Source organism: Cavia porcellus, unplaced genomic scaffold (assembly GCF_034190915.1).
Source record: "Cavia porcellus strain 051 isolate PalLab524CR breed Dunkin Hartley unplaced genomic scaffold, mCavPor4.1 scaffold_15, whole genome shotgun sequence".
In the NCBI taxonomy this organism is placed as follows: domain Eukaryota; kingdom Metazoa; phylum Chordata; class Mammalia; order Rodentia; family Caviidae; genus Cavia; species Cavia porcellus.
This window is the reverse complement of record NW_026947498.1, coordinates 43,560,315-43,584,131: the sequence shown is the minus strand read 5'-3', so window position 1 is coordinate 43,584,131 and position 23,817 is coordinate 43,560,315. Positions and strand designations below refer to the sequence as shown.

Below are 23,817 nucleotides of genomic sequence, written 5' to 3'. Positions count from 1 at the left end.
AGAAGTAACACTCAAACTGAGGATCAGGGCTCCCCCAAAAAGCACCACAGCCATCCTGAGAGACAATGAGCTCCCAAGTTCCTCTGATGATGAGAATGGCCAAGTCCATATCAGGAAGCCAGTGTGACAAACTTTCCCTGGAGATTAAACAGCAGAGCCAAAAAGCAACACTCAAAGTAAGGATCAGAGCTCCTCAAAAGTGAGCTTCAGCCAATCTCAGCAGCAAAGACTGGAGCTTCTCTGATGATAACAGCAGAGTTCATAACATGGAAGCCAGCATGACCAGCTCCTCCAGGAGAACCAATGGCTCCAAACAACAGCAACACTTAGGAGAACCCACAATGCTACACTTTCGCTCCAGGTCTCCTTTTTAGGCTAGCAACTGTCCTCAGGTAGGCCATGCTCAGGACCATGCTGATCCAATTCAGCTGGTATTTAATTAAGTTGATTACCAGTTACTAATCCACTACAGTAGTTGAAATAATAATCTGCAAATTTATTGACCTATGTATTTAAGTTGACTACCAGTTACCAACCCATTATAGTAGTAGAAATAATGACCTGCATATTTGTTAATCTATGTAGAGTGGCACCAGTTTCTCAAGAGTACTGAGCATTTCTTTGCAATATCTTCTAGGTTTTAATTTTTTTTTGTCTTTTTCCTTTTTATCCATACCAAGGATTGAACTCATGACTGCCTGCTTGCAAGGCAGGTACTTATGCCGCTGAGCTAAATCCCCAGCCCCATCTTCTAGGTTTTAAAAAACCAGTAATTGTGCCTTATATCTAGTGCTGAGTACATATTTGTTGGAAAACAAAAAACAATAAAACTCTTAAACTTATCTTAAGTATCAGCGTAGTTGAATCTCAGATAAAATATTTGTCTATTATTATGAATAGACTTATAGACTATTTATCTCTGTAATGCATTAGTTGTTCCTCACAAAGGCCCCTGTGTTAATAGTTTGGTCTGCAGAAAGGTATTACTGGGAGGCAGTGAGTTGAATATTTAGGAGGCAGAGACCAGGGAGAGGTTTCTGGGTTGTTAGAGATAGGCTTTCAAAGGAGACCAGTTCCCTGAACCCTGCTTTCCCTGCTTCCTGCTCATGAGGAGGATGATTTGGCTCTACTATGTGCTCCTGCCACAATGTGCTGCCCATGCAGAGGCCCAACACAAGAGCCCGATCAGTCCTGAACTGAGATTCCCAAAACTGACAGCCAAAATAGATCTTTTCTTTACTAAGTTAATTATATCAGCTGTTTGATTATAGTGATGAAAGTTTAAGTAATATAATACTAAGTATTGATTTTCCATATGGGATAATTTTACCCATAAATTTCTATAATATGGACTATAAATTGTTAAAATGTTGAAAGCATTTTTTGGTTGTTTTTTTCTGACCTTCTTTATATTTATCTTGAATCATCAATATGAATCTGAAGGTACAATGGTTAGAAGTGAGGTGGTAATTTATAACTCGTATAAAACTTCTTTACCAATGTTTTCATGACTCTCTTGTCAAAGGAATGGAATTATAAAGTATGACAGTGAGATACAATCTTTTTTATTATCTAATCTGCAATTTTCAGTCTTTTGATTACGGAAAATTGCACTCTAAAGAGGTCACATTAGTTCTGCAAATAGTCCTAGGCAGAAAAGCAGATATAGCAGCCCAATGATAATTGTAAAAATTTTAGAGATGCTTATTACTATTACATGATATGTGGAATATGAAATATGGAATATATTTTACATGACAAGAAGAATATATTCTGAGACCCAAGAGGCATTTTTATGCTTTTACTACAATGCCTTTAACTGTTGGATACCCTTAAGTATCCACCAAACTCCTCGTGTCACTTTTATTATTCCTGAATATTTAAAGAGGGTATGAACAGGCACAGCCCTATCAGTTACAGCTTCAATAACATACCATGGAATCTTTAAAAAATGTCCGGTTCACACACAATGGAGTACCATTCTGCTATAATGAAGGGTACACTTGAGTCATTTGTAGAAAAATGAATGCCCTTGAGACCATAACGTAAATGAAATAAATGAGAAATATAAGTTGAAATATCACATTTTCTCTTACATGAGAAACTCAAAGCATAAATAAATCAAAGAGCAAAATAAAAGATAATAGGAAACAGTACTTTTGTAAATAAGAAAGAGATCAAGAGGTGGATGGGGAAGGGAAGGATATATGTAATGAATTAAGATGTGTCACGTACATGTATCAACTTTTTACAATGAATTTAATCTTTATATATTGCAAGCATGTACTTAAAAAAAGAATGAAAGATTGTCCTACACTAACATGAAGTTTTTTTTTTTTTTTTTGGCAATCTGTAATCCTGCTTCTACTACTCTCACTGGATTGATGATGTAGTTAACTCATAGTTACTTTAACTTCAACTCAGCTGGAAGATAGACACTTCATTATTTTTCTTTTTAGTTCTTCTGTCATCATGAATTTTAATTTTGGGGTCCAACCTCCTGAAATGTCCCTTCAACATATTTCTTTATGATTAAACTGAAATTTTTATTTTTATAGATGGATAGCTCTTTTTCTTTGGTTATGTAGTTAATAACACTGACGTATGCATTATCTGTTACAAATTGCTACTATTTGTGCTACTAATGGCTGCATATCTCCTTACTGAGGGTTTCTATATGTTTTTAGAAGAAAAAGTATGCACTTAGAACATGGTTATAGGCCACTTAATCTTTTTTATATCATTTTATCCTAACAGGTTAATGAAATCATAATGTGTATCATATAAATAATTTTAACTTTTATCAGACATGCATTTTGTAAAATATAGTTTTTAATCATTTAGCTTTTAAGATTTTTTATAAAAGTAGTTATACGCACAAATATAACTGGAAGCAAAGTGTTCCTAAAAACTTTATATTATATATTTCTTAGAGAAAAAAATTTACAAGATAAAAATGGATGCATATTAAGAATTTATGGAACAATTTTGTGAAGATTTTTTATGTATAGTTTTCTATTGCTGCTAACTGAAAGCCTATGCATTTGTTTCTTAGACTCAGATACTTATAAGCATGCATTTATCAGCCTTTATTTTCACCAGTTAATGTTCTCTCTTTAGGGAACATTACTTGCTAGCTATCGCTTGGCTACTTAAAGGCATTCCTAGAACCATTACCATGTATTTATGGGAACGAGGCATGCCTTTACTCACATACTTATTTATTGCCTTTCTCCTACCAATGCCACAGCACTTGAGTCAAGATGAGAACAGTGTAACAAGCCCGCTGTGGAAATTATTTTTTTCTCCATCCTCACCATCTACTTTGGCAGCATCACACCATAGTCACATGGGGACACTTGTACAAGTTAAAACTGTAGTTTTGATTGTCATTCAAGCATTGAATACATTCTTCTAATTTTCTTGTAACAGAAATGGAGACTTCTTTTCTTTCTTTTTTATCTTAGTAGGACAACGGCCTTCGCTTTTGAAGTACACAAATTTGGGTAGACAGAGGTCTAATTTCTGGGCGAAATTTTTAAAAACGTAAAAAATTACTATGTTTTTTGTTTGGATATTTATGTAAAATAAACCATTTCAACATGGAAGACAAGTGTTATGGATTATCGTATTAAATGTGTCCCATTGATTTAGAATGTAACTCCCCCTATTTCATAAGGCTATATATCATTTTTTTCTTTTTATGAGAACAAAAACAAAAATACATGGAAATAATGTATAATTTGACTTATCAAACAAAAAATTAAAAATCTTTTAAACTATGTAATTCATTGTTGGACATTTATTTCCTGATAGTTCATATATACATACATATAAGTCGATTTATCATATTTAAATTATTTTTAAATACTCAGTAAAAGTAACTCAACTTAAAAATGCTATTTAACTTGCCATTGAGATGTAAGACAGATGAAGTAACTTAAACTTCTCCAGCTAAATTAAAGAGAAAAATTAGAAAATATAAAATAAATAATAACTATTTCAACTCTGTGTCTCAATTTTTCTCATTCATATTACATTACATTTCAGTACATGAAATAGACATTTCCCAAAATTACATTTTAGAAGTAGCTGATTTCACTATTTTTACTATTTTGAAAAACAGTACTATTTTCCATTCAGATTGTTGTTTACTATTATTTAATTCAGATAAGATAAGTTTGAAACTGATTCACCGTGATGCACAGAAGGAAAAAGAAAAGAATGAAAGCGTGGATTTTCCAGTAGGGAGGACTTCAGTTTGAACCACCAATCATGCCATTTTGGGTTAGAAGTGCTAAGTTAGTTCATCTGTTTGAATCTCAATTTCTCATCATTCAAATATGGATATTTTATTCACAAGAGCTTCTGTGAGGATAAAACAGTAAAGGTACAAGTCACATGTGTGGCATAGGTAGTTATCAGCCAGGGCTGTCACTTAATGTAGCATACTATCAGCCACATATGGTACTAAATGGTTTATACATTTATAAATTTAATTCTTATAGCATTTCTTTGTTATATCGCAAAAAAGAGAACTGCAATGTTTCAGTGAATGATACAGCAGATTATTTTGATCCCATATTACAGACATCAAAGTAAAGAATAGAGATGTTTAATTATAGAAAGCTGAATAAATCTTAACTGACAGGAGAATTCTAATTGGGATTCATCTGTTTGTTTTCTATTGCTGTAAAACAAACAAATGATCCAAATGTAATGGCTTAAAATAACCACTTTTTTTCTGTTTTCTGATTGGCTAAACTGCGGTGGGTGGTTTCTTTGTGACAGCTGCAGCCCTCTGCTGGAGGTGATGGCAGGGATTAAAGGTGCCATAACATCTGCGAAGGCTCCTGTGCAGGACTGCCATCAGTGCTCTCTGTGGAAGCTCAGCTAGGGTTGCTGACCAGAGCTGCACAGATCTCTCTGAAGCACTGCTGTTGCCTTGCCATGTGGACTGCCTTCACTCCGCATGGCGCCTGCGTTCCAGGAAGAAGCAGCACTGCAGGACAGCTGCAGTGTGGAAATACGCAAAATGCCTCCACCTGTGTCAGACTCATTTATGTCCCACAGGCCAAGGTTGGTCACACACAGAAACTCAGACTCAGTGTAAGATAAAACTCCACTAGGGCACGAATACTGAGAAGTCCCACTGAGGCCAGCAAAAGCCCATGGTACCGATCATCGAGAGCACTTTTTCCTGCCTTTGAAACAACCATGGTGGGCTGTGTAACAACCATGTTCCTTCTGGCCGTACATTGGCCAAGGACTTCTGAGAAGGAGTTAGGAATTTCAGACACACTGATGGGCATGCTTTTAGTAACTTATATACTTTCCTGCTTCCAAATATGACATAAAATTTCAACTTTGTACATATGATGTTTAGAAATTTTAGTTCTATAAAAATACTTTTCTCAAAGATTTTAATCATTTTTATCAAATTTTAAATGCCATTTTGTTTTAGGTTTTATACATTTAATTTGTTATTGAATAAAACAGAAGAAATATTATTACATTTCATACCTTATCATTACTCAAATAAAAGTAAACATACAGCAATCTATATTTTTAGAGTATTATATCACTAATTTTTGATTTTCTAGAAACTTCCTCTCAAAAGAATGAGCTTGTTCTTAACGTCTGTGAGAGCAGGATTTTTGATTTAGAAGTTATAATATTTTATTTTTTATCAATTATAATAATTTTAATGGTTTTTATGTACATGGTTTTATGCTGAACTCCTTTATTGAAATGTTTTACTCCAGATGAAGCATTTGTATTTATGTATAAAATTTGTTTCTAAATAGTAGTATTTAACCTGAATGACCCAACATTTGACACTATTCTTTTCATTTCATTGATATTTAGAAAAAAATATAACTCCTTACTCTTGACTTACTGACTTCAACTGAATTAGCAGTGATTTATAGTTAATACGTTTTCAAAGCTATTTGGCAACCAATGCAAATTCTGAAAAACTCATAGCTTAAAAATCAAGACTCTGAGAGGTAGTTTCAGAAGCCAATATCCTAACAAAATTATTCCTTTGATGATTGTGGTATTCTATTAAATTTTTAAACAAATTCTGATTGATACATGAAGTAGTAAGAAAATTAGAAACTTACTTTTTGTGACCACACCTTCTAGGCGAATTATGTTTGGGTGATCAAATTGACCCATGATGCTTGCTTCTCTTAGAAAATCTCTTCTTTGCCGATCCATGTGGCCACCTTTCAAAGTTTTAATGGCAACTGGAATTTCTCTTTTCCCTGGTGTCTTCAAACGCCCACTACAAACTTCTCCAAATTCACCTTAATATGAAAAAAAAAGCAGTTATTTGTTTAAACAGAATACTTGTATTTCAAAAAATCAAATTGCAATTGTTACACTTAAAAATAAGAATGTGACTCTCAAGTAACTTTCACAAGAATATTTTTTTCTAAAATTCAAATTTGTGTGGACAATATGCTTGATCAACAGCATTTATTCATTTCTACATTGGCTTGTGATTAGATGTCCCCTTATGAAGTCATAGGTGAGGCTTTTGCAGAAGTGGCTGGATCTAGAGTGTGTGACACAGACAGATGCATGGATCTAGATATGTAATGCTAGGATCAAGGATATGAGGATAATGGCTGTAAGTGCTACTTGCCCTAAGTAGCTTGGATAAAATATAAGTGATAGAAAAAGCTGTGATTGTCCCTTGTTGTTTTGCTACCTGCTTTCTGCCAAAAATTGTTTCTCCTTGTGAGGCTTATCTGTCATGCTATTCTGCCTTGGAGCCAGCCAAAGATAGACTAAACCTCTGCAAACACTGTGCCAAATAAACCTATCCTCCTTTAACATTGTCAGATACTTTGTCTGACATCAGAGAAGAGTAACTAAAACAATTATCATGTTATTATTCATCAATAACAGAATGTACTTTCATATGCTATTATCATAGGAGCTACTATTGAATGATATCTCTGATTTGTTAAGAAGCTATGATTAGCAGAGTAATTCTATTGTGATTTTTAAATTTAAAACAACAACAAAACAAAAAAGAAAAATGATGATACAGAATTTCAAAATAAAAACTAATATAATTCTATGGGAAAGCAATTATTACAATACATTTTATGTTTCTGTTCTCAATTCTATTATATATAAAATGCTTGATCTATACAGGGCATCTATCAGATATAGGTGATTTTGTTCCCCAGGTCATAATGTATGGGTTCATTTGCCACTTAAAACTGATGGTAGGGCCAATTAATTTATGAACATATCAAAAAACCAAAGACTCAATAATGTAAGTGATTATTCAGGCTATAAATATAATAAGTTATGTTTTTGTCCTAGTTTCATTGAGTATAAACAATAACCAAATATGTATTTAGCAATAATTTCATATGTATATGTTATAGTGTCAACTTGCTCTGAATTTCCAAGAAGCATAAAACTTCATCTCTGTTCTCCTGAGCTTATAGCTGAGTTGGAAATTTTAGATGAACATAAGTGAAATGCTTCAGAATCAATCACTATAAATGGTGCATTTGCTGAGTAAGAACAGTAGGGACTGAAAAACTTCCTAATGTCACAGAACTCATGCTGCCTAAGAACAATGAGTGAGACAGAAGTAGACATAGTCAAAGGAACAGTCCCTGGAGGGAGTGGAAAAATCGAAGACAAATCTTCAAGGATCCGCAACAATAAATGAATGATGGGCACAGGGAGGGGCAATGAGATAAGAGAGGTTAATGTGAGAGAGATGTCATAGATGCAGTACAGTCAACAAAGCAGTACAGTCAACAAAGCTGGAAATTCCAGACTCCTCATTTTTCAGGTCAAATTCTCTGCACTTACTTAACGCATGATATTTGATCCTCTTTTTTCTTTTCACATATAAGGTGAACAAATAAGGCTTTCCATAATTCTATTGTGCTGTTTTCTTGCAAGGATATCAGGACAATCGAACATTAGAATACTGCTTATACGCAAGTATTTGTAAATGGTGACGTGCTACTCAAAAAGTTATTCTGTTTAAATTTTTGAAGGATAAAAGCAATGAAAATTAGATAGTGTCCAGTTGTTTATTGGTTATCAGCTATTGTCTATTGTTGGGTACACTGTAAGTTCAAGTGTAGAGTATCAGAATTTTCAGTGCCACAGATACCAACTTTCTATACTTTCTTTGACTCAGTTCATCACAGTAAACTAAATATTGGCCAGACATGAACAGCAACTATCTTTTGGTATAGATACTAAGTTTTCTTTGTGTAAAAATAACTAGAAAATAATTAAAAACTTTGCTTTTTATAAAACGTTTTTGCAGGTGTTCATTGGAAATGGGAAACAGTCTAATAAGACAAGACTATTGCCACTATATTTCAGAGTATAAGATCTGTGGGTTTTACAAATCTGACATAAATTTGCTGGGTTAATGCTGTTAAAAGGTAATATTTCACTATTAAAAGCTAAGGATAATACTGTAAACTTACCAATGCTCCCAATTTGTTGGGAACTATATGTTTGTAGTTCATTGAAGAATAAAGCTTAAATTTTAAATTATGTTTGTAGTAACTCATGAGTTTTTAAAAAAATTCATTCTACATTAAAGAATCAAAATAGAATGTTTCAACATTTTTCTACTAAGATTTTAGAACCAGAGAAAAATGTGTGTATAATTTAAACTCATGTCAGGTCTAATCCTATTAAGATACTTGAAACTCATTCACTAATCAATGTTTTTTTTCTAATGAATATCCATAACAATTCAAATATTTATGCTTTACTTCACTTTCACTTTATTTGTTTTACAAATTTGCTATAGCCCATATGATTTTTCTATTCACATTTCATGTGAAGTCAAATAAACTTTTGAATATAATGAAATAAACAAGGACTCTGTTGGCATTTTATCAAGACAGACACAGTGGTAATTTTCTTTGAGTATCTGTTGTCTAAATTTCATGTATCTTATTAACACCAGGCAGATGTTTTAGTCATATAAGGATCTGCAAGATCTAGCTGTTATCACACTTATTTCATTGGCACTAAACAGGACTGCTTCAATTAAAGACCTGAGATTCCTAGTGCATTCTTTAGGCAAAATCCAAAAGCTGAGTCTCAGAATTTATTAACATCTATCCTCAGTAGGCATGGATGTGTTAGATATATCAGGGAGACAAGAACACATATTTTAAATTAAATGTAAAATTCCAGACACTGCCAAAGACTGATGCATTATGTTATTAGAAGCCCTGTGTATACTTGGTGTACAGGAGTCTGGTGTTAAACACTTTATCTCATTAACAATACATAGTTGCAATCATTATTACAATGCTAGAGCTTATATAGTGCTTATCGAGTAACTTGTTTACAGTGAACTTATTTAGTAGACAGTCACACTGTCTAGTAAGTGGAGGAGCTCACCTTTGAATCTAGCTTACCTAGCTCTAGAATTCTTCCTTGTAGATCACAATTCCCTTTGTCTGGGCTATTTATTATTGTTAATTTTTATGCGTAATTATTAAGCATAATTAATATGCTTAATTCACCATTAGTAATATCTTCAAACCAACTCTTCTGTAGAGCTGGATATGGACAGGTGAATGGAATGATAAAACCATATCCCATGAACCTTTCACTATTAAATGGCAATGGAAATATAGCTCAAATATGTTGTATGCTAGATGGTCTGGAAAAAATGACTACTGTCTATGTAACTTTAAGAGAGAAAAGAAAATTATATCTCAGGTAATTGATCTTCTGCCACTGACAGTGCATTCACTAGCTAACAGCTTCAGTTGTCTCCCTAGACAGTGGTAAAACCTTTCTGGACAAGAAAGTTTGCTGTAAAATATATGGGATCACATTAAACTATCAACTAGTATTGCATTTTCATGTAGAGCCTATATAATTGAACTAGAACTGTGAGGACTGCAGGGTGAGTGGCAGTAAAGTGCTGCCTGAAGCATGGCTTTCCAGAATTTTACTCCCTGTTTTCTGGGTCTGAATCTCCCCCACCTACAACTCCTGAAGTGTCAGAAAGCAAAGATCCATCATTCTGACTTCAACAATATTCATGTCTGTTAACTCTGTTTTTTTTTTTTTTTTTTTTTTGTCTTTTTCGTTTTTATCAGTACCAGGGATCGAACTCACGACCGCACACTTGCAAGGAAGGTCCTTATGACGCTGAGCTAAATCCCCAGCCCGTCTGTTAACTCTGATGACATATTTCTTTCACCACACGTAGGGTTTCCATCCAACAGTAGTCTCCACTACGAGTTGTCTTTTCTTCTCTCCTTCCATCTCTATGCCCTCTGCAGTCATTCTTTATGTAGATTTTTTTTTTCTTTTGTGGTGCTAGGCCAGGGTCTCACACATGCTAGGCAAGCACTCTACCAATGAGCTGCATCCACCCAGTTCAGAGACAGATTGTTATTGGCAGTAAAGGCTGAGCTTGGCTGTGTCTCCTAAAGAAAATTTCCAGTTATTGTTCCATAGAACTTATCCTACCACCAGCCTGTCCAGCTTAAAATAAAGAAAACAGAAGGAAAGAAAGAAAAAAAAAAAAAAAGCTCTTTGAGAAGCTGGCCTGGCTGTCAGAGTTAGGCTATTTTATTCTCACATTAAATATAACATTAACCTCAGATGAGGTTATTCTGAAGTCATGATAAAATAAGATAAATTAGGACCAATACATAATTTTATCTAAGCCCGGACAGAGGTAAGGTCACTGTGCCATCTCAAGTAACATACATCTGTCTCTTGGCTAAAATGAATGCCACTTAAAAAAACAATTAATAGCTTTATTTTTTATTCTTATTTTAGTCTACTTTTCCAGTATCTAAGATTTACTCAGATACTATGGTGTAAATCCTTAAATTAAGGCTCAATATTTAGCTGGAGGAACCTTACAGGGGCTCACATAGACTTATTGTAAGTTCTCCTCTCCAGTCTGTTCCTGCAAGTAAGGTCTCCTAACCAAATAAACCTTATCCAACAGATTGGGTGCAGGGAACCTTATCCCTAAGTAGCTATGACAGCCTGGGGAATGATTCACACTGTGAATTAGTGTGATTCCTCCATCTTGATACCACAAAGCATGCATCCTATAGCCCTGGTTGCTTACTCTGTTCTCAAATTTAACTTCCATGTGGCCCTGAATGATGTGCAGTGTCTTTCTCCCTTGGACTGTGATATATATGATTAATAAATATTGCATCATTTGTGTCCAATGTAAAGTGTTGTGTGTTCCAGCAAGCCCATAACTAACTCTAGGACCAACAGGGTGGATCACAGGCCACTAAGAAACAACTAGAGGATAATAATACCAAGTTGGTAGAATAAGCCATCACCTACTCATATTCTCCCTCAACAAAAAAAAGTTTTACACTCATTTTGGGACAAAAGTCTCTTCATAGGAGGTTTTGGATTTATGCAGGAGGTTGTAAGAACATAAGACCTAGAACTCTTTTAAAATGCAGATCTGTACCCAAATAACAGATCCACTGATTGTAGCTGTGGTGTCAGACCCCAAAGTTACCTCATTCCTCAAATGGCTTGACTATAGATCTGTCTGGTCTTGAGCCTACAAACAAAACCCACAACCAAAAAGTCTAGGAGAAATCATGCACACTGTGCTTTAGAGCCTGGCTTGTATGTCTGCTGATACTGATCCCGATGATCCTGAAAGATCTCCTGTCATTTTTGGTCTGTGCCACCTTTGTTGAGGTCCTAGTTTAGTTATGTTAGTACTAGGTCCCAAAAGAATAATTGCTTGCCCATGCTAATAGGACAAACTTGATGATCTCTGCTCCCTGGAAGATCGTAAAGTTGTTTTGGGTAGGGACCAGCCCTTTTTCTGCAGCAGCCCTGGAGTCATCCTGCCAGTATAGGGAACAGAAGGGAGATGCCCTAAGGTAGGCTTGTTGGCCTCTGTTCTACAATAGATGCTGAAAGGCCCTAGAGTTCATCTACAGTGTCTTTCATCTGTAGTCTGGAACAATCCGGTCCACAGAAGGATTTGCTGGGATTTTGAAATACCAAAGCCATTTTAACAACATCAGTCCCACAGAAGATTATAAAATAGCTCTGAACCTGTTTCGGTTATTCATAACTATGGCCTTGGAGTGGCTCTCCAAAGCAAGGGTAGCATTAGATATGTCTGTTTGAGTTTACCTGGCAGGCTTACCAACCTTCCCTTCATATAGGATTCTCACATAGACCCGGATTTTGGTTCTCACCACTATTTTCTGAAGAGATTGGTTCAGCCTACATGGGGAGGGGGTTGGAGAAAGGAATATCCTGCATTGACCCTGAAAGTTGATATTGAGTGCCTCTGTGTGTCTTATTGAGTGATATTGAGTTGACATTGGCGCCTCTGTGGGTCTTAAAATGATCTACATATTGGCTCCAGCCCTTCTGAATTTCAATCTGAGAACAGGCCTGCTCACCCAGGAAATCACTGGGAGGTATAACTACCTGTTTTCCTGGAAACAGAGCCTGAAATTTTCAGTCTCGCTTATAGATAGGGAACAATCTTGTGTCTCAGTTCAAAATTATTTCAGTCCTTGACTAGCATAATATGGTTAGGTCAGGGTCCTATTCAATAAGGTAGAAATCCTTCTAAAGAGCTAAAGGAACCCATACACACACTAGGATGTGTGGTAAGAGATCGGCCAAAGCAGACATTCATCATCTCAGCACCAGCCTCCCAGATCAAGGTCCCAGTTTATCCAGGGAACAAATAGGACTCATGTTTGCTAGAACTCTAAGTACCAGACCCAGTAATTGTGATCTTCACTGTAGAATCTGTGTCAGCTAAGAGATTCAGATCTCACTCTCCTCAACTATGATCTCAGAGGGAATGGTGTCAGCATAAAACTCAGAGTTTAAATTGTGAAAACCAGATTGGAAAGACTGAAAGAGGGGTTGGTTCCTTCACATGCACACATTTCAGTGCAATGATACACAAATAACAAAGAACCAGGACATTATAATACTGAAGGAAAGTAATGAATCTCCAATAGCCATTTGCAATAACATGAAGTTAATATGAATTGTGTGAAAAACATTCAAAATTATCATTTTAAAGGAGAAATGAGTAAAGAGACAGAAAACCAAGTAAAATTAGTAACCGATGCATAAACAAGATGAGTTTAATACAAGACACCCACTATAAAAATGAACCAATTAGAAATTAGAATTGAAGAATAAAATGACAGAAATGAAAAAAACTTAATAGAATGGTCCAGTAGTAGATATGATCATGCAGAAGAAGGAGTTTGTGAAAATTGAAACAGAATATTTGAAATATGACAATTAGAAGAAGAAAAATAAAAATAATGTTTGAAAAAGAGTAAATTATAAATAAGTATGAAAGAAAATAAAATTAAGTAAACATATAAATATATACATTATGAGCATACCAGAAGGAAAAGAGATAAAGGGGAAGAAAACTTATTTAAAGAAACACTGAAAACTTTCCAATCTTAAGAGCCATATGAACATAAAGACTCAGAAAACTTAAAGGGCCCAAACCAGATTAATTTTAAAAAGAATACGCGAAGACACATCACAACTAAATTGCCAAAAGTCAGAGCTGGAGTCTTTAAGGAATTAAGAAAGAAGAAATTTATTATATAACAGGGGTCTGCAATAAGCCTGTTCATAGACTTCTCAATAAAAACCTTACAAACGAGGAGAGAGGAAGATGACACATCCAAAGTGATAAAAGAAAAAAATGCCAATCAAGAGTATTATACTTCCCAATTATGTCACTCGGAAATTACATAGAGAAATGAGCATTCCAGGACAACGAATGCTGAAGGACAAAAATGCTGAAGGAATTCTTAGAGTTCAAAGAACATTAAGGGTGATGAGCAACAATATGAAAAAACATTAAAGCATAAAATACCAGTAAAGGTAAATATAGTCAAATTCAGAATATGCTAATACTGCAAAGATGATGTGTAAATCACTCTTACCTCTGAATAGACTTTAGTATAAAATGTTAATTACAGGATAAGAAGTAAAATTTAAATAAAAGAGTTACAAGTCTAGTATTAAAATAACCATGACAACAATAAATTACTTAATAGATGCCACTGTAAAGTATAAAAGCAATAGCAAAATTGTATATGAGAGTATTATAAATATATCCTATTATATTAAGAGATATGTGTAAGTCTCATGGTAAGAAAAAATCTTTACTAAATATACAAAACATAAAGAGAAAGAAAAGCCAGCACTACAAATATAATAAGTATCACAAAAATACAGCAGTATTAGAATACACACATGTAATACAAAGCAATCAATAACACAAAATTAACAAAATGTCCATAGTAAGACCTTACCAATAATTACTTTGTATTTAAATGTGTTACATTGTACATTCAAAATACTCATAATAGCCAAATAGATTAAAAAATAATACAACAACATGCTGTTAAAGATACTCATTTCAGCCTTACGGACACATCAACAAAAGTGAAAGATTAGAACAAGAGGCATATTATAATAAAAAATTAGCAAGGATGATTATATTTAATACACACAAAATGTCTAAGTCATAAACAGAGAAAAAAAGAGACAAAGTACATCACATATAATGAAGAAGGGGTCAACTCATCAAGAGGACATAATAAATGTATAATATATATAAAGCAAGCCCTGACAGATCTGAAAGGTGAGATAGATTGCAGTGTAATAATAGTAAGGGACTTTAGTACTCCACCTTCAAGGAGAGGTGAATCTTACCGACAGAAAATCAATAGGTAAATAGTGGAACTAAAAAAAACCTTAGAGCAAGTTAGCTTAAGAGACCTGCAGAAGAAGGAAAGTAGAATCTTCTTTCTACTTATAAAACAAATTTTAAAAATAAATTCCATTCAGGGGCACATAAAATATAATTCAATAAAGTGTAGTATAAAGGTGTAAGTTTAATAAAGTACTCATATACTAAAACTATCAAATATTAATGAAAGACATACTGGATAGCAAAAATAAATAGGAAGGTATCCTGTGTTCATGAACTGGAACAATATTGTTAAAATGACCACACAACCCAAAGCAATCTATGGATTCAGTTTAATCTGTACCGAATTCCAAGGTAATTTTTCAAAGAAGTAGAAAAAAAATCTAAAATTTGTATAGATAACAAAAGGTAGCATAACAAAAAACAGCCTTGGACAGAAAGAACAAAGTTGGAAGAATTAGAACCACTTCAAAATACAATACCAAGGAACCAGAAAAGTGAATTGTATCATTAAAACATACAAATAGACCAATGAAATAGAACAGAGAACCCAGAAATATGTCCGAGTACTCCACCACCATGGAAACAGTTGAGCCAAGAGACAACCTATGGATTGGGGAAAAATATTTGCAAACCAAAGATCTGATAAGGATCTAAAGTTCAAATAACACTCAAATAACTCAATAGCAACAAAACAAAGAACTCAACTAAAAATGTACACAAGACTTAAAAAGACATTTTGAAGGACTAAATAAAAATGACTAACAGATACATGAACAAATGCTCATTACGACTCCTGTTTGAGAAATGCAAATAAAGCATGGAGGGATCACCACCTACTTGTCAGAATGGCAGTTATGAAAAAGTGAAAAGAAGCAAATTTTAGGGAGGACACAGAGAAAAGGAAACTGTTGTGTACTATTGGGGGAAAACAGCCATTATGGCAAACAAATCCACTGAAAACTAAAAATAAATTTAACATATGATCCAACAACCCCAAAACAATTAAAATCAGTATGCTGAAGAGGTATTTTCATACACATGGTCACTGGACCATTGTTCACAATGGAAATAAAGTAGGTGCTAATCATAGAATAAATGGGTAAGAAAATATAGGAAGGTTTTACATTTCAAATTGGGATAAAACTTATATTGTTAGACAGTGCTAAGTCATAGGCATGTTTAAATACCAAGAACAGCCACTATAAAAATGATACACACAAAACCACTATAGATCAACAAGTCCATTATTTTCTAACTTACTGAGCTTGGATAATATAAAAGCAATATTTACATCTAATACTTGCCTATGTTAATCTGCAAAAAATATGCTAATAGAAAAGTATATCTATGTTTTCCTTCAAGCAGAGGTTCTATTATAGTCTACTGATAGTCTATAAATTATTAGGTGACCATTTGATATTTTTTCCTGAGTAGTATTTAGCAGGATTTTCTTTATATTACACTTGACTTTGTGAAACTTTTTCATAATATTTATGAAATTAGTACATAAAAGGTGGGCATTTTCAGAAAAGTACATAAGGTGAAAATAGAAAGAAGAAAGAAAAAAGAAAGAAAGAAAAGTATAATCTATCTGTAAAGGAATACTATTGAGTGTTTAAGAAGAAAACTCTGTAATTTGGGACAATATGAATGAGGTTGGAGGATATAATGTGAAGTCAACTAATCATTCACAAAAGACAAACACTACATAATACCACTTATGTAGAATCTAAAAAGTTAAACTAATAGAAATTGAGAATAGAATGGTGGTTATCAGAGGTAAGTGAAGAGGGAAGGGGAGGGGTTGGTCAAAGTACACAAAGGTTGGAAGAATACACTTCAGTGATACATTATACTGTTTAGTAACTACAATAAATAAATATACAGTGTACATTTTAAAACTGCTAAACAGTTTTTTGGGGAGACCCAGACAGCGTTCAAATCCAGGGTCTGGTGCATGTTAACCAAGTACCCTCCTTTTGAGTTACATACATAGCACCAGGATAGTTTTTAATTTTTTTATTAATTAGGTTTATTGGTACATGTTAGGTATACCTAATGATCACATTCATTATATGGAATTTGTACCTGTGCATGGTATAACTTAATTCTTTTTTTCACATATTTTCCTACCTGCCCTTTAACCATCTTCCTTATCTACAAAAGCTTTGTTTGGATGTTTTCCTTCTTTTCTTATTTTTTCTTTTGCTTTATTTTCTTCTCCCTTCCCCTTTCCTAGTTTCCCCGGCACACCTGTAATCCCAGCACATGGGAGACTCACTACAAGTTCAAGGCCAGCCTGAGCTATTTAGTGAGCTCAAGAGAACACTGCATTACAAATCAAGACTGTCTCAACAAAACAACAAAACAAAATAATTTAATGATGTAGTTTACACACATGCAGTATTTCTCTGATGTGAAAAACCGAAAGTGTAACAGATATTGGGAAAAGGAAGAAAATGTTCAGAATTGGTTTTACATGTTTTCATTTATAAAATGTAAGTATATGCGGTGATAGATTTTTAAAATTACTTTCATTGAAGCATTCTACAATATACTCACATATGATGCTACTGTATCATGGGCCACAAAATATCTGATTATATGTAACTTAAAAATAAAATTTAAAATCCAGACACTGCTTTATAGAGTTGCCTTTGCTGCCTGACGGCATCCAATGCCTTTTGCTCTACTATCTTGACTTACCCAACCAAAGTCAAATCCTAGTAAGGGTCCTTTAAACATCTTAAAGATATACACTGTAGTTACACATGATGTTTTTGTTTTTATTTTCTTATGTGAGCAGTAAATACAACTTTTTTAAAACTATAGTTTGTTCCTAGTGGACTTTGTGTTGAGAGTATTAGGGTAATCGCTACATAGCCCATTTAATTGTTTGAGGTCATTCTGAAATTCATTTTGTTGACTCATTTGTTAGCTATATCTCCATTTCAACATTTCCCTATAATCCATCTGGTCAGCTATACATTTTGAAGGCATTGCCTGATTGTATCTATTTGTTGTGCTCATAGTACCTGATACCTAGTAAATAAAATTATAATATTTTGTGGCATAAATAAAATATGAATGAGGAGAAAATAATTTTAGGTTCAAACAGTGTATCTTAGAATAGACAGGTTAGAGAATTTTTCAGTATGGAAGCATTTTTAAAATGTACATAGTATCTTGCATTTTCATTGTGTAGAATTAGAAGATAGCAAGAAATCTTTTGTATTCAGTTTTATTATTCTTTACAAAACCTAACTTCATTAAATCTGCTTTCTGAATGCAAAAGCAGTACAAAAATATTAAATGCTATATAAAGCAGTTAAAAAAGGAAAAGGAATAGAGGAACAACACATATATTAGTGTCCGGAGATTTTAGGTAAATTCTATTATTATTATCAAGAGAATCACTCTTCCCTCACTGCCTGTCATTCAAGGATAGAACATCTTTGTCACTAAGAACTAACATCCTTATCACTAATTCTGTTCTGATTTCTTCCTGATTATACATAGCACTCCTGTTTGTGAAAAAAAAAAAAACAACTTTTAAAGAAAACTTACAGTTAAACATTGTTGAACAGCTATTTTAATGTTTCAGATTTATCTTTACTGAAAGTTCAACAAAATGCAAAGTTTGCCTTGCTTCACAAGTCTGGTCAATACTAGGAGTGGGTTAACACAAAGGCAAGACAGGATCTTGGACGTTAAGGACTCTATTTCTGGTTCACCACTAATTTGTTTTATGGCTTTAGAGGAAGTCGATTTGCTTTCTTTTGCTTCTGTAACATTGTGGGTGGGTAGAATACTTATTACCTGTCTACTTCTTGAAAGGTACAGATTAATGTACAAATATTAATGCTTTATGTATTTGACTCTTAAAAAAGTTCCATGTAAACAGTCTTTCCCTGACATCATGGAAGATATGTTAAATATGTCACTGCCAGTGCTTTTCATTGCTGGGTCCAAAAAATCTAGATTGCAAAACAGGATTTTTGAAGGCTCAAAGATGAGGTTAACAATTTCTTTAGTGACTGAGTTAACCATATTATCATATTTCTATCCACAGCATTTTTCAAACATTAGAGGGTCTCCTTTTTCTTTTTTGGGCAGGTTTTAATTCTTTCCTGGTAAGACCTACTCCCAAATTTAGACTGTTTCAAGGAGATGGATGTTTTCTACTTCTGCGATAATAATGTCCAGTAAATAAAGTACTAACATTACTTTCTTATTGAATACTCTTAATAATGTTTCAACTTGTTAACCTCACAGACACCTCCACCCTACACCTTTTTTATCCAGTGTTATCAGCCTTGACCTCTTCTGCTAACCTTTCTTGCCTGAAGGCATATTGAAAGTTCTTCTCTTTAAACAGAAGAAGGTTTGCATTTCAAAGCCAGCTCTGCTTGATATCTATCAGAATTGATTTTTTTTCATTCTGTTATCAGAAGAATCATGTTAGAAATCAAATCTAGGGCAAACATCTCTGTGATCCAGGAAAATGACTCACTGTTTTTGAGTCTTGGTATCCTTTGTCTATAAAACAACTATTTTGCAGTCATAGGAGGTAAAGGTACATAAAACACAAAATGCTGTCTCTACAGTACTAGTTCCTGTGATTAGTACCCCCAGTTCCACCTGCCCTTCGGCTATCCACACAGTACAAGTAAAACTTAGAACTCATTCAGCCATCTGCTGAGCATTTGGAGATTTGGATAGCAGTGTTACCAGAACTGTGTGGCTCCATTCCCAGCTATATTCTCTTTTAGTATACTATCTCAGGTTAATGCTTTTTATCACTACCAACTACTAGTTTAAGCTGTTAAATTTCAAATCTACATTTTCTTTAGATTTGTCGCTTAAAGTCTGTACTTGTATTAATACCTTAAAATCTCCTAAGAAATGTTTCATTATCATCTTCTGTATTAGTCTGATCAGGCTTCCAGAACCAAATCCCATAGAGTGGGTAACTTAAACAACATAAATTTATTTTCTTATCTTTCAGAAGAGCTGGAAATCCCAGATTAATATGCTGGCAGATTCATTTTCTTACTGGCTGGTAAGCAGCTACCTTTTCACTGAACCTTATATGGCCTTTTCTTGCAGGGGGTGCACATGTGTGTTTATGAGAGAATGAAAGGGAGAGAGACAGAAAGGAGGGAGAGAAGGTAAGGGAGAGGGAGAGGGAGAAAGAGGGAATTTTTTTAAAATAAGGACACTGATTTTTTTGAACTAGGCCTTCACTCTTATGACCTTATTAACATTCATTACATTTAAAAAGACATATCTCAAAACACAGTCACATTAGGGTTAGGGATTCAACACAGCATTTTGTTGTTGTTCAATGTGTGCAGGGTGGATCACAATTCAGTCCATAGTATCTACTAAAACCAACTTTCGTCTTCCTTCCTTAGTTCATTCAGTAACAGTGCTGCTATGATCTAAAACCACGAAACTGAGTATGTTGTCTCACTTAGCAAAAGGGGTTTTAAATATGTATTGATTGAGTGATATTGAGAGTGAAGAGTCTGCTAGATTAACCAGATGGGGCAATGTGATCACAGAGGTCCTGACTGGGGGACACAGGGAAGACAGAAAAGACGGGATGATGAAAGCACAGGTCAGAGTCATCACTTTACACTGTGGTGCTGAAGGCTGAGGAAGAGCCACAGAGATAATGCAGATGACCTTTAGAAGCTACAAAAGACAATGACACAGACTTCCCCCAAAATCTCTGAGGAAGTCGTTGCTGCCAACACCTTGGTTTTAGTTCAACAAGAACAATTTTGGCCTTTTGACTTCAGAAACTACAAAATAATACAGTTCGGGATTCTTAAAAGCTACTAGTTTGTGATGATTATGAATGGCATTAAAATTGAGCCCATACAGTGAATTCTCAGGTTAGTTTCCTTTTTCTACTGAATAAGATCCTTTTAGGCATGATTTCTTAGTATTCTCTAAGGCTTCCTTTTGCACTCTTGTATCAACAGCATTTCTCTCATTAATGGTAAGTTTCTGTGCACCTATTTCTCCCACTGTACTGCGAAATTTTTGAAGGCAGAGATTCTCCCTGTTTTTGATCCCCCAGGGTTAGTCGTCGTGGACGTCACGGGTAGCTGATGCTGCAGAATGTTTGATTGTGCAGATGTCCTCCTTGGACCACCTGCATGACTCTGTGAAAGGACACACTAACCATTTTCAAGGTTTACTTGAGAAGGAAACCACAAGAGACTGTCATTTATCCCAGTATGTGAGAATTCCTGCACTAGCACAAATACGGTATTTTGGAATTCAGCCGGAATGTGAAGGGCTGTGTTTAGACCGCCAAGACTAAGTGAAGGTGGTGGGCTGTCAGCTGCAGTGTACTTAAAATAGAAAAATTGCTGATCGGCTGTGTTAAAACATTGTACACTGTGGGAGAGAAAAATCCAACTCTTTATATTAAAAAGAATGCTATATGATAATTGCCAGAGAGACAAAATTTTCAAGTTTTAAAATGACAGAAGCAAAACTTCATCAATTAGCTCTTAGCATGCTTTAGACTTTTAAATGAGTTTTGGATAGTTCTGTCTTAACTTGGATCAATAGTAGATTAATCCTTCCTGGGATTTAGCATTTCTGTTTTCTCGACCAAAGTTTTCTTTGGGAAGCATCCAAATTTAATTTTGGTGATAAATGAGCCCTTATTATCAATTTTGTTCTAATTTCCCAAAGCCCTAGATTAAAAATGTCTTGTTTTATTTTCTCCACATACTCACTTTTGGGGAATTTCAAACTCCATATTTCTTTCAAACCGTTTGAAGTTACAAGTTCTCATAGCCCCTGGACATGTGCTATTCAGGGGAACTCTCTGAGCTTACTCCTGCATACAGAGGAAAGAAGCATTGGTTCTCAAATTGACCAGATGAGTGCAAGAATTCTCTACATCTTTGCTGGGTTCTTGTTTTGCTTCTTTGTTCATCCTTCCGTTGAACAGATTTGATCATGTAGGAAAAGCATACGCTTTTGGTTTGATTTTTTAAATATTAGAATTTCTTTAGTGGTTTTTGCAACATCATATTTGGAGCCAATAAGAAGAATGCCTACATTCTAGTCTTCAGATGAGGATACCTGGGACTGTTAGTCCCTTGCTGATGATTAACTTGAGTTCTCATAGGTCTGTGACTATATATGGTGTATTCATCTTTACATTTATCTATCTCTTATCTATCTATCTATCTATCCAATCTATCGCTTAGATATATCTGTGACTATATATATGTGTATATATATATTTCTTTTTTAATTGACTGCTTCTAATTGCATCAACTTGCACACTGATGTTTAACTGTATCTGTAGTATTTATGACTCTACTAATTTTCTTTGAATAGTCATTACCTCTACTTTCTCAGCTTTTCCCTGATTTCTTTACAGGAACTTATCTGACAAATAAATACAGGTCATTTGCCTTCTATCCATACTGGACCGTCTATATTACTGTTCTAATTCATCCCTAAAGAACTGTGATTTTTATACCAGATTCAATAACTATCCTTAAGAAATCACTAGGTGCAGTTGGTCCTAATATTTAGAGATTGTTGAGCTCACCTTCCTTATCTAGGAAAATGAGCCTTTGCTATGACTTTTGTAATCGTCTCTTGCCTTGAGATTTTGAGATATTTGAAAACTCAATGCTATTTAACTGGAAAATCAGCAGGACTATTAAATAAGTTGAGGAAAGCTGTTTAAGAAATTGAAGAGCAATTACACATTACATTGAATAGTTGTAATTTTTCAGTTGTCTTGTATCATTGAATAGTTGTAATTTTTCAGTTGTCTTGAATTTTGTATTCTTTCCCTTTGTATATGGTGGTTCTGATTTTCTTTTAATAAAATTTTTTGTTAAAAAGAAGGGAAATGGGAAATGGAATTTTTTAATAAAATTTTTTGTTGAAAAGAAGGGAAATGGGAAATGGGAAATGGATGATTATTTTTATTAAAATTATCAAGGAGAAACTTGAATTACTATTAAAAAGATATAGGTTTTTAATGTCAATCAAGACTTTGCATAACTTTAATATACTAATTATTTATGAATAAAATTGCACTATTGAATCATTTTATCTTAAGATAAAGAAAACATTCATAGGTAATCACTAATACCTCTTAATTAAGCCATGACTCAAAATTGTCAACATTTTACAGTGATTTTATGTATTCTCTATAGATAACAGGCATATGTTCTAACAGAATAAGTAAGAAAATTTGTTTTCATGTTAAAGCTCTATTTTCACTAATGTAAACTCTTACCAATTTAGTTACCATTTCATTTTGCCTGTCTCTCAGGGACATATATAATACACTAAAAATATATGGATCATCACTTTATCCTTTAAAAATATTTCTTCATTGAAATTAGATTGTAATATATGTCATTACACATACTTCTAGGAAGAAATGTACAATTAAACTAAGGATTCTACTAATCACAAGAAGTTAACACAAATTCAATGATGCTAAAATGAGAAAAAATACATATTTTAAGATTTTATAGGTTGGACATATCATTGAACAAAGCTTTTAATCTCATTTTGGGGTTTGTTTCAATAAGAATATTATCAGTGTTTATTGTTCACTTACTATAATTAATTAAAATTTTAAACTTCATATTGCAAATTGTAATGACATATGATATTCAATGGAAAAATAAATTTTTAAAAATAATAGAACAAAGTGATTGAAATCAAAGCTTTTAAAAAAGATTTGTTAAAATAAGTTAGATTCTAGATAATAACATGGAGGCTGTATATGTCATTAACAGATGAACATGACAGTGTCTTAAATACAGTATATATAGCAAAATATCTAGTGCTATTAAAACTTTATGGAAAGTAGACATAAACTGAATGCATAGAGCATAGATTAAGAAGACAAATACCACAATGAGGTTATGTTTCAGTTATTTGATGTATGGGTGATTTCTCCTTTCTATATTTTGTTATTGTAAATTTTCTTTGATGTTTTAGAAAATGTTAATCTTATGCTTTAATAGTTTGTGTTAAATAATAACATAATATGGAAA

At 33.8% G+C, this 23,817-nt stretch overlaps 1 protein-coding gene across 9 annotated transcripts in view; it reads right to left on the bottom strand.

Annotated features, from left to right (window-relative positions):
* Positions 1–23,817, bottom strand: part of Epha6 (EPH receptor A6) — an 806,211-nt gene that overhangs the window by 208,822 nt on the left and 573,572 nt on the right. For all 9 annotated transcript variants that reach the window (XM_063224791.1, XM_063224793.1, XM_063224792.1 and 6 more), the window contains one exon: positions 6,126–6,311. In XM_063224791.1, coding sequence (XP_063080861.1) covers positions 6,126–6,311 — 186 coding nt within the window. The remainder of the gene's footprint in view (positions 1–6,125; positions 6,312–23,817) is intronic.